This window comes from Caretta caretta, chromosome 15 (genome assembly GCF_965140235.1).
Source record: "Caretta caretta isolate rCarCar2 chromosome 15, rCarCar1.hap1, whole genome shotgun sequence".
Taxonomy (NCBI): domain Eukaryota; kingdom Metazoa; phylum Chordata; order Testudines; family Cheloniidae; genus Caretta; species Caretta caretta.
In genome coordinates, this window is record NC_134220.1 from 16,640,182 (window position 1) to 16,656,346 (window position 16,165).

Here is a 16,165-nt window from a genome sequence, read left to right on the forward strand (position 1 = left end):
ATACATCAGGTTTCCTGACCATGACAGGAGGAAGGCATTGGAGAGGGAGCCCTTGCACAGACCTTGCCGAGAGCAGAACCGGTGCCATTTCCTGTTGTCTAGTAGTGAACAGGTCCACAGGGAGTTCCCCACCTTTGGAAGATCATGCAGACTACCTTTGGATAGAGCAACCACTCATGGTGAGAGGAGAAGTCCCTGATGAGCTGGTCTGTCAGCATATTCCTGACACCAGGTGGATTTCGTGGCTGATACAGAAGTCCCATAGACAGAGCACCTCCTGACAGAGACCGACGAGCGCGCTCCCCCTTGCCTGCTGATGTAGAACATCGAGGCTGTGTTGTCAGTCAGGACTCATGCCTGATAGGTGGGGCAGGAAGACTCCGCATGCCAGCCAGACTGCTCGGAGCTCTTTGACGTTTATTTGTAACCGCGCCTCCTCCAGGGATCACATCCCCTGTGTCTGTAGGTTGCCGAGATGTGCCCCACAGCCGAGGTCAGAAGTGTACAACACCAACTCGATGGAGTGAGGGGCGTTGTCGAACACAACCCCCTCCAGGACTGTCCTGCGGTCGGTCCACCGTTGCAGCGAACCTGGGGAATCATAATGATCTTTTCCAGGGGGTCCCAGGACTGGGAATAGACCGTTCCCAGCCATTGTTGCAGGGGCCGCATCTGGAGCCTGGCATGATGGACCAGCTAAGTGCACGCTGCCATGTGACCCAGCAGGCGCAGACAGACCCTGGCTGAGGTCAAAGGGAATGCGGAGACTTCTGTGATGAGGTTCGTCAACGCGTGGAACCTTTCTAGTGGCAGGAACGCTCTGGCGCAGGTAGAGTCGAGGACCGCACCGATGAATTCTATCCTCTGCACCGGCACGCACGTCGACTTTTTGTTGTTCACCAGTAGGCCCAGAGAGCGGCACTTGGCTTGAAGCACCACAACATCCCTTCGGACTTGAGACTTGGAGCTGCCCTTGATGAGCCAGTCGTTGAGGTACAGGTAGATCTGGATACGTCGGTGCACGAGGTAAGCTGCTACCACTGACATGTACTTGGTAAACACTCTCGGTGCTGTTGCCAGGCCTAACGGGAGGACTGCAAACTGGTAGTGGTGGGGCCCTGTTGTAAACTGGAGGAAGAGTCTGTGCCCTTGAAAGATCGCTATGTGGAAGTATGTGTCCTCCAAGTCAAGGGTGGAATACCCGCCTCCCGGATCCAGGGAGGGGATAATAGAAGCCAGGGAAACATGCAGAACTTTAACTTTAGGTACTTGTTGAGGTCTCGCAGGTCCAGGATGGGCCATAGACCGCCCTTGACCTTTGGGATTAAAAAGTACTGGGAATAAAACCCCTTGTGCCTGTACTCAGAGGAACTTCCTCCACCGCACCCACCTGTAGCAACCCCTTTACCTCCTGCATGAGGAGACTCTCATGAGAGGGGTCCCTGAAGAGGGATGGGAAAGGTGAGTGGGAAGGGGGGTAGAAACAAACAGTAGGGTACAACCCTGCTCCACCATGCTGAGGACCCACTGGTCCAAGGTTATAGCGGTCCAAGCAGGGAGGAAAGGGGAAAGGTGGTTGGCAAACACTGGGACAGATGGATCCGAGGAATAGTCTGGTAGGTCGCTCTTGGACGCACCCTCTAAATGACTGTTTAGCCCCTTGGTTGGCACAGGTCGAGCCCGACGGGGCAGAGGATGGAGGTGGGTGGCCCGGATTGCACTTGTAGCACTTGGCACATTTGTGGGGCTGGTCCTGCCGAGGCTGGCTCCCCTGGCCTTGAGGCTATTGCAATTTGAACCTCATACACGCTGGGGCTGGGACGTAGAGACCCAGGGCTTTAGAGTGGTGTGGGAGTCCTTGAGGCCAGGAAACTTGCTGTCCATTTGCTCCTCAAATAGGGCCCGGCTGTCAAAGGGCAGATCCTCCATTGACTGCTGAGTCTCAGAGAACAACCCAGAGAGGAGCAGCCAGGAGGCTCATCGCATGGAGACAGTGGAAGCCATGCTGCCTGGAGGGCCGCCCTGGCCACAGTCGTGCCCTCATTGAGGATTGCTCGGAACTCCTTCTTGGAAGCCTCAGGGAGTGACCCTTTGAACTTGACCATGGCTTGCCAAATATTAATGTCATATCAGCCAAGGAGGGCTTGGTGGTTTGCCACCCTCAGCCGAAGGGTGGAAGATGAATAAATCTTACGCTCAAAGAGATCCAGCCTCCTCGAATCTTTATTTTTGGGGGTGGTCCCGGGTTGTCCCTGCCTCTCCTTGTGGTTAACAGCTTCTACCACGAGGGAATTGGGGGCAGGGTGGGAATATAAGTGCCCCTTGGTTGGCACAAAGTACTTGTGTTTGGCCCTTTTAGAGACGGGGCCAGGGAAGAGGGGGTCTGCCACAGGGTATTAGTGATTTTGGAAACCCCTTCATGAAGGGGTAGAGCCACCCTGGCAGGAGCAGAGAGATCAAACAAGAAGTCAGAGGGCTCTTCCAGTTCCCCTGCCAGAAGCCCCAGATTGAACGTGACCCTTTTCAAAAGTTCCTCGTGCACTTTGGTGTTATCTTGAGGAACTGGGTGAGGGGGCCCTGTGATTGCCGGTGCCGCAGGTACCTCTACTTCCATTGATGGTCCAGCAGATTGCTCCCCTGGGTCCTCCTAGACCTGTGGGATCTTATCCACTGAAGCCTCGAGCACCAGAGGGGGATGGGATACTGAGGCCGCTGGCCTCTCTGAGGCTCCCGACACCAACCGGGAGGCCTGGGTGAACCCCTAAGGGTTCCACAGGTACCATGGGACAGGTTTTGGTGCTGATGATGTAGGCAGCACCTCAGGTACCTGGGCTTGTCCCGCAGTCAGGGAGCCTTGCTCCATGCCAGAGGTATAAACGGAGCAGTCAGTACTGGGCGACCAGGATCGAGTGGAGCGGTGGCTCTTGTCCAACTGGTGCTGGTCTCTGCATCCCAAAGCTGACCTGTCCGAGCGATACGGGTGTCTTGGTCGGGATCTCGGGACCGGTGGCGCTCAGCGGATCTGCGTCTGAGACATGGCATTCCACACGTCACGCTACTCGACCGGTACCGGGACGTCCAACAGGACTGGGAGCTAATATGGGCCGGTTGTCAGGAGGATCTTCCCAAATAGGGCGACCTACTGCTAGGAGACAGGCAATGATGGCCCAGCGATCTGTGATCTCTAATCCTCAGTTGGTCCTGTGATCAGTACCAGGCCCTTGGAGAGAGTCAGGGCCGGCCTGGACATTCTTGCTGGGTTACTCATGCCTCAGAGGGTCTGCGCCAATCTACCAGAGAGGTACACCTCGAGTCCCTCGATTGGTGTCCCCAGTGCGGTGACCGAAGAGAGCTCCACTGAGCTTGCCTCTCTAGTCCTGAGGCATGACAGTTTCGGGTGGGCGAGTGATGGCAGGACACCTCTCCTGATGGGGAACGGTGCCACTGAGGCTGGGGCACACGGAGAGGTTCAAGCGCAGGTTTTCTCCGAGACTGGGGTATTGCTGGAGCCGGCGTGGGTGGCACTGGGAGCATCAGGATCTCCTGAGCTGCTTGAAGGGCTTCGGACGTTGACGGCACCTGAAGCTGGCTGGGGCCTGCACTGCTACCTGGAGTCACAGGTGAAGTGAGGGATGGGTTGCACTGCTCGACTTGAGCTGGGGCCCAACTTCCTGAGGGGGATATTGAGGTGTTCGACACAGGTTGTGGCTCGCCCCCAGCCCTCTCCTTTCCCTTACGGGAGGTAGGAGATCTTCCCCTCAGTCTTCTTCAGCTTCTTGACTGGCGCCATGGAGGAGGACAGGTGCTGGCTTGTGGATGGTGCTGGCGGAGCATCGTACATGGAGGCTGCCGTGCTCGGTGTGGAGTTGGACCATTGCTCCAGTGCTGGAGAGAGTGCCAACTCCCTTAGGCATGCTTTCAGACAGATATCGCGCTCCTCCTTCATCCTCTGGAGGCGACTGAAGCCCTGAGGCTGGAAGGGAAGACAATAGTGGCAGAGGATACTGCTGCTCTGAGTCTTGGGACAAGAGGAGGATTTCTTCCTTCAACACAGCTGCTCAGTCTGGAGACAGGATTTGGGGCTATTTGATTCTAACACACTATTGTTATTTGTATTGTTTGGGTAAATAACACAGAGGATTTAAAATTTGAATACAACTTTAATTATTAAAAAAAGGTTTAAATCTGCATTTAAAGGGCTATTTCAAGAAAGCCTTATCCAAGCACTCTTTTCAATCTGTTTTACAATCAATATTTTTAAGTTTATAAACACACACAGCAAAGCCTTAAACAGCTGTGAATTTAAGCAGAAGAAAATTAACAACCCTATTTCAGTATATTTGATAATCGACAGAAGTACTGTTCTCCTTCTGTGATATCACAAAAGTTGAAAGCAGCCAAATCACTTTTCTGGATAAAACTAAATTAATAAAAATACAATCACCCAGGAAACGCATAGAACATTAAAAGCAAGACTCCAATTTCTTGTTACCTTTGGGGACATTTATGTTAAATGCTTGTGCCATAATATTTATACTCCTGGGGGAATTCTGCACCAGTGCACGTGCGCAGAATTCATGCCCCCTGCAGATTTTTTTGCTTCCCCACAGAAAAATGACTTTCTGACAGGAAAGCAAAGGGAAGCTGCAAAAGCAGTCACACAGCACTCCCTAGCAGCGCAGCTACATCGTTTCAGGCACTCACAGCAGCCAGCAGAAAGGTAAATCACCATGGGACTGGGGACACCCCAGCCAGTGGCTCCTACCCTGAGCTGGGATTAGCTGCTAGTCCCAGCTGGGCTGTGCTGGAGGCAGGAGAGGATGGGACTTCCTTTTCCCCTGCAAGGAGTGGCTGGGGTTGTGTCAGACTGACCCCAGAAACCTCCCCCAGCTGCAGGAAGCTCAGCATCTTCCCCTGCTTCCTGCCCCCATCGTGCCTCAGCTGTGGGGGGAGGGGTCACTGTACGGGGAGCTGCTCCCCCATCTGCACAACCCCCATGCACCTGGACCTCCCTTACCCAGACACCCCTGCCAAGCCTCACCCGGTACATCCAGAACCCCCCCAAGCCCTCCATACCTCAACCCCATGCACTGAACCTCACCCCTGCATCTGGAGCCCCCCTGCACCCAGCCCCCTGCCTCCGAACCCCCACCCCTGCCCGCAGACCACCCCCCACTGAGCTCCCTGCACTAAAACCCCCACCCTGATGCCCCACCCTCTGCACCACCCTGAGCCCCCACATCACTGACCACCAACTAGCTGCACCCAGACCCCCACCTCTCCAAGCCCCACTCCCGCAGCACCCACACTCAGCTGCTGAGACCCTCATATCCGGACCCCTCCACTGAGCCCCACCACCTTCACCTAGAAGCCCCTGCAGAGTCCCATTGCCCTTCCACCTAAAACCGCCCCCCAGTGAGCCTCTGTGCATCCAGATCCCCCCACACCTAGACCCCCACACTGAGCTGCCTGCACCCGGATTGTCCCACACAGAATCCTCTCACCCCACAGCTGGATCCCTCCACACTGAGCCCCTCCCCACTTGAATCCTGTCTTGTTGAGCCTGCCTGCCCCACACCTGGTGCGCCTGGTGCAGAGGGGCAGGGCCACAGGGTGTTTCTGGGGCAGGCCCAGGCCTTGTGCTGTGTCAGGGTTGAGTGCAGCCTCACCACTGAGTCCGTGCCCCAGGGGGGTGTAGGGTGATCTTCCACCTTTGTGCAGCCAGTGGCCTGTGCTCCCCACTGCCATGCTGAAGCCTCTGCATTTATTTATTGACAAAGAAAACTTGCAGAATTTTAAAATATTGTGTGCTGAATTTTTAATCTTTTGGTGCAGAATGCCCTCAGGAGTAATAATATTTACCACAGAAAGCTAACTCAATAAGGCTGTGCAAGTGATTGGATTTTAATGGCACAGAATTAATCAACTCTTTATAAGAACTGTTCTAGACCTCAAACTATTTAGATCCTACTGCATAATTCCAGTCAGCCCAAGAGCTTTCACACTTAGGGGTATATCCTCAGCAGATCTATGCTCATAACTGGCACAGTGGAGAGGATGGTGGTTTTAAAGTAATCTTTCTAGTGCCCCTGATCCTGGGTCCAGGAGGCTCTGAAATAAACCCCAGTAACTCTGCAGAACCCTTTAGACTGCTCAAAATTATGCTGGCTGTGGCTGTCATAGGGTTTGTTGTACTGGCCAAGGGATATGTGCTCTGGCCCTCCTCATAGCTTGCCTCTGTCCACACCCCTTATACGGAAAAAGCGAGGAGAGGAAATGGATGGTGTAAAGCCAACATAGCCAGCTCTATATTGTCTGAGGATTCTCCTACAGCGGGGAGAATCCTTGACTGTCCCTTTAGTGCAGCTTTCCAGCCCCTTTGTGCTACATGCAAAACAGCTGGATTAGGGGCTGAGGATCAAGCTCTTAGAATTTTAATTTCTGTGCATGTCCCATGGCATAATAAATGGGCAAAACTGTCCATGTCAAATTTGCACTGAGGTAGTCGAATTCCTACATAACAAATATTTATTGTCAGAAACATTATTCATATTTCCCCTCAGCACAAACGTACGTTTAATTACTGAGGTTACATTTAATTTTATTTAAACAAACACTTGTCTGGAATCTCTACTTCTGAATGAAAAAGGAATGTAAATGTTTGCTATCTCCAAGGGTTACCAGCCTGGGTCATTCTGGTATATTTTAGGGCCACATTTTGCTTTCAGATACAAGCATACAACTTCAACTCTAGTCAATGTGAGTTGTGCAAATCCATCTGAGATACTGGCCATATGAGAGTTTCTCTCTCCTTGGGGAGCCATCAATCAAGCCAGAGGCAGCTGTGGTCTCCTTTGATTTCCATATCTTTACTTCAAAGCCTGCCAGGACATCTTCCTCAATTCCACAGGCTGTCAGCTGGTTTGCCAAAAGCCAGCTGCTCTCCAGTATTGGGGAAGCCAGAATGTACTAAAAAGAACATAGGGAAGCTTTCTAAGCCCAATCAACAATGGAAGAGGAGACTATTTCCAGATTGTAGTGATGAGGAGCCATCTCCAAGAACAGGACAACTGCAGAGAGCACACTCAATTTTGGCCAGCTGGGAGCTTTTGTTAACTGGAGTCGGACTATAACTAAAAATGCTCTTTTCTGGAGACTCCGTTGCCACCACTGGTAACCAATGAGTTAGATGTAACAATAGCTGGAAAAGAAATAGCAGAAAGAATTGCACTTATCTTTTGCCCCTGAATCTGAAAGTGCTTTAACTCATAGAGCAAAGGAAGCAGGAGACTGAAATTGCAGCGTTCAGAGAAAGAGATGTCATTGTGCTAAGTGCATTGCTGCATCTTTTTAAGATTTCCTTTACTCCCACCATAGCATGCTTCAGAAGAGAATTAAACTTCTTGCCAAGGACAAAGGGTAGCAAGAAGACTAAAAGAGCTGTCTGGAGAAGACAATCAGGCACAATCTGCCTTTGCTGGGTTGACTGTTCCAGAGAAGGAGACTGCATTAATGGCTATGAAGCTTCAGAAATAAATACCGTTTCATATATTTTGACAACTGTAACTTAAAACTTGAAGTTCTGTGTTTATATTGGTTTTCCTTAATAGAAGAAAGATTTGCCTTTGCCTGAGGTTAATACTGTTCCTGGGTGGCTAAAGACGGCCACAAGGAAACACACCCTTTTTCTTTTTCACATTAATAAAGCTTTTAACATGTTTCTGGCAAATTGGCAAGAGAAGTGCATGTAACTCATAATTTGTGATTTAAATGTAATCATGAACAAATAAATGCCTGTTCAGATCTTATTATTTATGGACTGAACCTGCTTTTAGACAAAATTACTCTTTTTTGGGCACCAGCCAAGCATAAACACTTATTAAGTCTCATTTTAATCATAAGCCACAAAAGTTCTCACTCTGTCTCACATAGTCCTGCCTATTTGGAGGTACTATACATTATAGGAACTTATGTGAATTTAACAGGTCTAATGTAAAGGTTCATACACAGAGTGGAACTTTTTTACCTTGGGAGATAGCAAATCATCATCAGTTTTCAGGGCCCATGCACACAAATGCAAAAAAGACAAAGATGAGTTGTAAGAAAGGGGGTAAAAAACTTTCCTCTTGTTGGATTAGGTGTTTTTTTCATTCTTCATTGAGAGAGAAAATATATGTATATAAGGACCGATGCCCCCATCCCCATTCCCAGCAGCAGAATATGTTCCTTTCAGATTTAAGATGAAGTTTTTGCTCTGTAGTACTTTGTTCTTATTGAACTAATATGGGACAACCTTACATTAGCCTTGCTCACAGGCTTAGGGCTTGCTCCTGCAAGGTGCTGAGCATTCTGGCCTTAATCCAGCAAAGCACTAAAGTATGTGCATGACTTTAAAAGAATAAAAAAAAAAATCCATATTTTCTTGCTATCTGGGCACCATTTATTATTTTTACCTCACATATATGTGCCTTGAAACCCAGAAAATCAATTGTCCTTGATGCCTATTTGTGATGTTTAGCAACACGTTTTGTTATTATCTATATAGGAAGTTATATGCCATTTCCCCTGTTTTTCATTTTTTTTTTTTGTATTCTAATGTCATATGTCTGGATGAGGATGTATTTTAATATTTATCTGTTTACCACCCTCAAAAAGAGATATAGATATCTGACTTTTGCATGCCAAACAAAATGAAAATGAATAAAAAAGATTTCTACAATATAACATTGATAAAATAGACACTATACAGCACACAAGTTGTATCACCCAACTTAATGTTCCTTTTAAAAAAGATTTTGGCTAATTTAGTGCTCACTAGAGATCAGACAGAGTACAAAAGTCCAGAACAAGTACACCGGGGCAGTGGCAGTGCAAACTACTGCACAATGTCTCCTCAACCCTGTTTTGAAGGGATCACCTCTATAGAGGAGGGATTCAACTTCCACATCCATTCCGACTTTGGCCTCCCTACTGACACGACTAAGAAGCCTGTCAAATAATGGCAGTTGTGGTAATTGGTTTGATATATGGATGTGCGTCCAGTAGGAACTGGATTGAGACCGTCAAATCAGGGCACACAGACTTCACTAAACATCCATCAGCTAGTGATAACTTTCAACTATTTCCAACTTGGTCTTAGTAAAACCATTAACAGAGGGGTGAAACACTATTTATCGCATTACCAATCCCTCAGCCATCCAAATGTCCCGCTATAATGCTACTTTACATTTCAGATGAAAGAACAGTACCTCAATATGATGAACTATTTGAACATTAAAGTTAGCCAGCGATCACTAGTTCCCCCTTACTCAGATAGCTGTATTAACAGATTTTCAAAACTCCTGCATATATAGGATCATCAGCTGCAAATATTTAAATGTCAGATAAAACCAGGATAGAAGCTCTGTTATTAGAGCATGATTTATGGTTCAGCCATAACCCTGGAAGGTCCAATTAGTAGCCACAAAGAGCTCCTTGTGTCTCTTCTTTAACAGATTAGTCTGAAAAGGGGCAACTTCATCCATGTCAGATAATTTAAGGAACAAAGCACGCTAAATGTTTCCCCCCTCCACGCAACAGAAGGGAACAGATTTCCTACCTCATCTAGGTCTTTTCCTGGCATGGCCATTAGCCAGCGTCCCTGTGCCACCTTCAGCAGTGAACATTTGCAGAATCCCACGTTCTCAGTCAAAACAGAATCGGTCACCGTGTTCCTTCCTTCTGCCAAATCCCAGAGGCAGATCTTTTGGTTACGACCCTGGCTTTTACAATAAAAAATAAATACACTGTTTGTGATCATTTACAAATGAGTGTTTTTGCAATAACAACAATAAGTAAGTTATAATAATTCAAATATAATTATGAAGGTCAGAATCACAAACATAAAAAAAAGCCCATATAACACAGTTTCTCCCAGAAATGAAATAAAAACTTCTGACATGTGTCATCAAACGCACTAGGCAAATAGTAATGACTATACGGACTATGTAAAACAGGGGCAAAACAAAACAAAACTAAAACCCACCATTTACTAGATAAGGCAAACTAGACAAAGATAATACATGCAAAGAGGTAAAAACTATGTCAAAAGATTCTAGGAATATTGTATATCCATGGAGAGTTAATGGGAGAGAAACAAACCAGTAAAATGATGAGTAACAAGGGTTAACAAACTAGAGCCATAAGGTTGAAATTTTCCACAGTGTGGTGGGCCAAAACCAAAATCGTGGATCTGCTGATGGAAAGGATGCACAGAAGTCACACCTCCTAGTTGCCACAGACAGGGGCTTTGTGCTGGTCTCACATACTCAGACACAGAAAGTCACAATGTAGGGGAGGGAATTAATAGTTCCATAGTTATGTGAAGCCAGTTGCCCTATTGTGCTTCTGGTGCACAGAAGGTGTGGTTGTTATTCCAGTTCATAAGCTAAAACAGCACAGTATCTTGGCCCTGGATAGAGGGGATGCATTCCACCTCCCCTACCTTCTGCATTCCACAGGTATAGACCATGAATATTCAAAACTTTACACAGATATAATGGATTTAACCCTAGGAAGTGGACTGAGACCAGTCTCATCCAACACAGGTCACTGAACCACTATCAGATAGTAATAACTATCAGTCTCTACTGATGTGGAGTAGTCTGAAAATGAAGCTCCATATTCCAATATCAATATCCTGAACACCTCAGTTTCCCACAAATCAAATCTTCACATCGTTTTTAAAGATGGAACATACATAGTCAATAAGTAAGAGCAACAACTTAGTTTATTTCAGGGTCAAGTTACAAGCAATTGCAGGTATTGACAACAAATATTGGGTATGCAAGCCTGAAACAATGAATTCATTAAATATATTCTATAAGTATCCAAGTAGTTACAGTATCTGCCATCAAGTCATCATCTGGGATAAGAGCCTCCCCCAAGCCTTTCTTCCATACATTAAATTATACAAATTCAAGTATTTTTAATTTACTAACAATTTTCTCACTTGACAGAAGCATTAAGCAAAACAGTGTCATGTACAATAACACCCCGATTTTATGAACATCACTCATATGAACCATTTTTCTGCTGCTGATGTCATCTTCCTGCCGTAAAATGTGACTTGAATCCTTCAGCCAATGTTTAAGTGACTGTACAGGTTTGAAAAGACAGATTTGGCAGCAAAGAAGAGATGTTATTCTCTCAGTAAAAGGAAAACCAGGCACACTATATACAATTGATAATGTACATTATCACTGAACAATTAATAAATTAAATTATGCACTGCACCTATTGTAATTTTGAAATATTCAATTTTATAAACTTTGATTTCATGAACTCCTCAATCCCAGTTAGTTCATAAAACAGAAATTGTACTGAATAGTTCTGTAGCTCATGAGACTTTACATTTTAAGAATTTATCAGGAGATGGGAAAAATGGTTTGTTCTGGTTAAATTTTAGATGAAGATAAGAAGGAAAAATACAGGTAACAGCAGCCCTGGAATTATATTAGATACTTAAAGCATCATAATGTTATAAATACACAGCAGGGAATAGATGAGGGGGAAAACTGGATAATTAGATGAATAATTTTAGTTCAATACCAAATTTCTTCAGGGTGTTAACAGAATTTAAGCAGACAACAAATATAAATGCTAATGAGCTCTACAGTACTTTACAAGAGATGTCTTTTCCTGATAAACATGTCAGAACACCTCAAAAATCACACAGATGCTCTGGCATCTGCTGCAAAGAAGGTGGATCACCTGTGTATTCCAAGGAACACAGTAACCTTGCAAACATCCCTCCTTGCAGGAGAACGTAATATATTTTGCAACAGAGTATGAATATGTAACCCAGCATTCTTGTTCAATTTTGGTAGATACTAATCCGCCAATCCGGCTCTTCCCACACATCCTTCAATCCTTTACTTTTCCTATCTCTTGAACTCACTTATCGCCTTTGTCTTTATGGTTTTCTACCTTGTAACTTAGCTATCTCTACACTAGCACTTTGTTGGTATAATTTATGTCACTGGGGAGTGTGGAAAAAGACACCCCTCTGAGTGACATAAGTTTCACGGACAGAAGCGCTGGGGTGGACAGCGCTATGTCGGCAGCAGATGCTCTCCCGCTGACGTAGCTACTGCTGCTTGTTGGAGGTGGTTTAATTATGTTGACAGGAGAGCTCTCTCCCAGAAGCATAGAGTGGCTACACGAGCAATCTTACAGCAGCACAGCTCACTAGTGTAGACATGATCTTATTCTGTATTTTTCTTTTTTGAAAACTATTGTGAAACATTTGTCAGTTTATACTCAAATTTCCCTTCTTCACATAAAGACTTCAGGTTACCTCACTTCCACTGATGTACTAAAGGACACCAGAAATACTGAATTGTGATGCTGTAGTTACAGGAAGCAGTATTTACTCTGAATAAATTGAACACATTATTTTAGGCATTCTCAATTTTTATTTTGTGACTTTTAAATTTGGTCCTTTATTGTAAATTATGTAACACTTTGTCTTGTACGTTCAGAGACAAGACTTACAGTGACTTCAGAAATAAGTGACGCCTTCTTATCAAGTATGTTACAGCAACAAGATTAATACAAGCACCACAATTTCTTGTCCCTTTTGACTACTCCACTGACCTGAGGAGCCTGTCTCTGCCATAGATTGCTTCCACCCAGTGCACAGATTTTCCTCCATGGCCATCTAGAATTGTATCCACCCTGCGTGTCTTCAGGTTCCAGACATGGATCAGCCCATTGGAAGACCTGATAGAGGGAATGGATGGCATGTTCTGTGACAATCATGTAAAATTTAATAAGAAATTTTGCTGTTCTTCCACCTTCTCGGACTCTGAAGTGTTATGTATGTACACAGGCTTCATTCAATGCACCAATCACTTACTGGGAATACATTTTGTTGTTTTTCCCAGCTATAATTTACTTAAAGTATATGTTCTCTTTAAAAAAAAAAAAGGGGGGGGGGGAGTTTGAAGGATGATCATCTCTGCAACAGCTTCTGGTGGGAAATTTACTTAAAGGCTTCTACTCACCCAGAGAAGAGAATGGGGTAATCGGGTTCTTGGCCTCCACAATAAAAATGTAGAGTATGGACTTCAGCACTAGTACCCCGTAGAACAAACTGTGGATCTGGAGGTGGAAGAGCCATATCAGCAATAATCTAGAGACACCTTTCCAAGAAGAGAAATCAAAGAAAAGCACAAGATTTTCTTAATCACATAGTGTTAAGAAGCATATATTATGAACAACAGTACTGCAACTGTGCTCTGCTTCAGACAGTTGCTTTGCTTAAGCGTCTATACTTTCCCCTTATAGCTAGCATTATGTTGAGGTTATTCGCCATATAATCCAAACTAAAATGTTCCCTCTTACACTTCGGGATCAAGCAATCTATCAAATCTGCTTCTCATTGCTATCCATCCATGCTAAACTATGAGAAATGCTGAGCTTGCTACATGAATATGCACTCATCATATATTTGAATATACAAATGTGTTCAGTTATTCTCCATGCTGCAAACTGGACTGACAAGTGACAACTACAAAATGCAAGGAATTGGACACACAAATTTAGTGGAGCAAGCACATTTATCATTCCAGTTAGGCCCTTGGCAAATTCTTTCCCCTTCCTCCCAAAATAATCCTTTCACTGTGCTCTCTTGCCATGGAATATATATCCACTGAAAAGGATTTCAGGTAAGATTAGAGCGATACTCATTTTTACCCCAGAGTTTCATTACTCCCCAGTGTTCCAACTTTTGGTTTCAGGTATGGTTATATTTAAAAAAAAATCAAAACAGCATTTCTTTTTAACTTTATGACCACACTATGTTAAATATTGCATTCAGAGGAGTTTGCACTGTTCCCAGGATCAGGAAATGGATATAGATCTTTTCACCTCTAGGCACTGGTTCAAATATGGCCCAGCATCAGTAGTAATCAAAAATTATTATTTGATGACTGGGCTGGGGGACTATGTAAAGCAAGTGGTTGATCACAGGCTGCAATTCAACAGAGCTCTTACGCATGTGCATAAAACTTTAAGCACTTGAGTAATCCTGCTGAATTCAAAAGACCTACTCATATGACCCAGTTAGGCACATTCTTGAATGCTTGGATCGATCCAGGCCTTACCAAAACATGCTCACAGCACAAAAATGTCCATCAAAATGAACACCTATGTAGACAATTTTTGCAAAGACAACAAAGACTGGATGGCAATGAAGACTGAACTATACTTCAGCTTGCTAGAGAGGATCCTCCAGAACAATGCTGAGGCATAGCTATTAATTTAGCAGCCTTTATGAGCTTTAAATTAATTTGGAAAATGACACAGTAGTGAGCATTATAAGCAGGTTTTTACTGACACAGTCTTTCCTGTGTGAAATTAGTGACCATGCCCTATATATCCTACACTTCTATCTCTTACTTTATTGCCTGTGTTCACATTAAGAAATGAGTAGATTGAAAAGTAAGGGGGGGGGGCGGCTGTCATGGTGGATGTCTATAATCATGACTCTTTCAAAAAGCTGTTTACTGGATGGGTTCCACCAGCCCAAAGAATCATTTTCTAAGTTAAATAAGTGAATGTCAACAGGACTCTTTCTCCCAGATGGGTCACAGAAGAGGATGGTAACACAGAAGTAAAACTAAGCATTACATGGACAAGTAAAACGTTTCAGTTTTTAAGTAGACACTCATGATGCATCAGTGTCAGACTTTGACTCTTCCTTTATTAAATGGATGCACTGACTACTGCAACTCAGTTGAGATGAGAGAGATTTAATTCTATCTTTGTTATTTATATAACAGTGATCACTACGGTATCTGTAATTCCTAATTAAACAAATATTTTAGGTCTGGTCATGAAACAGGCGTTTACAATCTAACATCTCTCTCTTCCTCAATAGTACTGTACAGTAAGCTACAAAAATAATGAGCTCAGTGCATAACTTCCATGTTTTAATGCACTGATTCATCTGTTTTATGATGCTATCTGAGGATCCAGACTCATGACAAGCCAGGAATAAATTTTCAGATGATTACACGCTTGTACAAGGTTGTTCCCCATGGTGAGATTCAACCCTTCAGTGCCTATCTGTAACGTACTTCATCCTTATTATGAGGCTGTCAGTTACAATAAGCGCTTTGTCATTGAAGGTCACTTGATCAGAGCTCCATAACTGTATCCAAAACCATTCTAATCACCCTCAAAGTGACAATTTGTCTTTGTAACCCTCTGAACATTTAATGTAGCTAACACAGAGCATGTTATAGGGAGGTGTCCCTTTTTATGAAGGAATGATTCCAAAGTATAGTTCTAAGAGAGGGAGGGAGACAAAATGGAATTGAGTCAGCCCAGAGGCTATTGGGATTATGAGGCAGGATTTAATAGCATTTTTCTAATTAGCAACACAAAAGTTTTGCTGACAGACTGTGTGTGCCTGGATGTGAGGAAGGCATTAGCTGGCATGAAACAGACACTCCTAATGCATGTTTTTACAAGGACAATACTGTAGAAGACTCCTCAGACTGGGATATAGGGAAAAAATAATAGTAAACATACTTTATTCACTCATGGATTCAAAGTAAATTGTCAATCTTTGGAAGTGGGATTTTGCAATTATATACATCAATCTGGAAATCTGTATTTAATAGTATATGGCTTTTATCAATAGCCCCACGTTGTGTTTTGCTAGGGAATGAGGTATTTTCTATTATTAATTGCTACTGCTAAATCATCAGAGGCTGCACAGCAAAAAAGACAGCGGTGATGAGAAGTTACAGCATAACAATTTTAAGTTTTAAGTTTTCTACTGCTCTCTGCACTAGTTGTGACACAGCAGTTTGAGCAACAGTCCGGGAACAGTGAACTCCTAAATTCTAATCCCACCTCTGTTGCTAATTCCCTCTGTGAACTTCGGCAACATCACTTAAGAAGATTTTCAAAAAGGTACTGTATTTAAGTGCCTGAAGATGCAGATAGCCTCCTAGTGAGATTTTTCAAAAGCACCTAAGTGCCTATCTTCAAAATTTTCAAAAGTCCCTAAATGATTTAGGAGTCTAAGTCCCATTGTCAAAACACCAGTGTGAGACCAGAATCAGGCCCTAGGGCTCTAAGCAGCAAAGTGAGACCCACAGAAGGAAATTTA

At 44.6% G+C, this 16,165-nt stretch overlaps 1 protein-coding gene across 6 annotated transcripts in view; it reads right to left on the bottom strand.

The window, feature by feature from the left end:
- The window catches only part of GNB1L (G protein subunit beta 1 like), a 56,810-nt gene that overhangs the window by 14,190 nt on the left and 26,455 nt on the right, over positions 1 to 16,165 (bottom strand). For 4 of the 6 annotated variants that reach the window (XR_012665069.1, XM_048822088.2, XM_048822086.2 and 1 more), the window contains exons 3-5: positions 13,047 to 13,143; positions 12,637 to 12,762; positions 9,599 to 9,761 (exon numbers count right to left, since the gene is read on the bottom strand). Coding sequence is in view for 5 of the 6 variants with exons in the window: in XM_048822088.2 (XP_048678045.1) it covers positions 9,599 to 9,761; positions 12,637 to 12,762; positions 13,047 to 13,143 (386 nt within the window). In the remaining variant the exon portion in view is untranslated. Of the gene's footprint in view, positions 1 to 9,598; positions 9,762 to 12,636; positions 12,763 to 13,046; positions 13,185 to 16,165 lie in introns of all 6 variants that reach the window. The other 2 variants (XM_048822089.2, XM_048822090.2) reach the window with 1 other exon arrangement.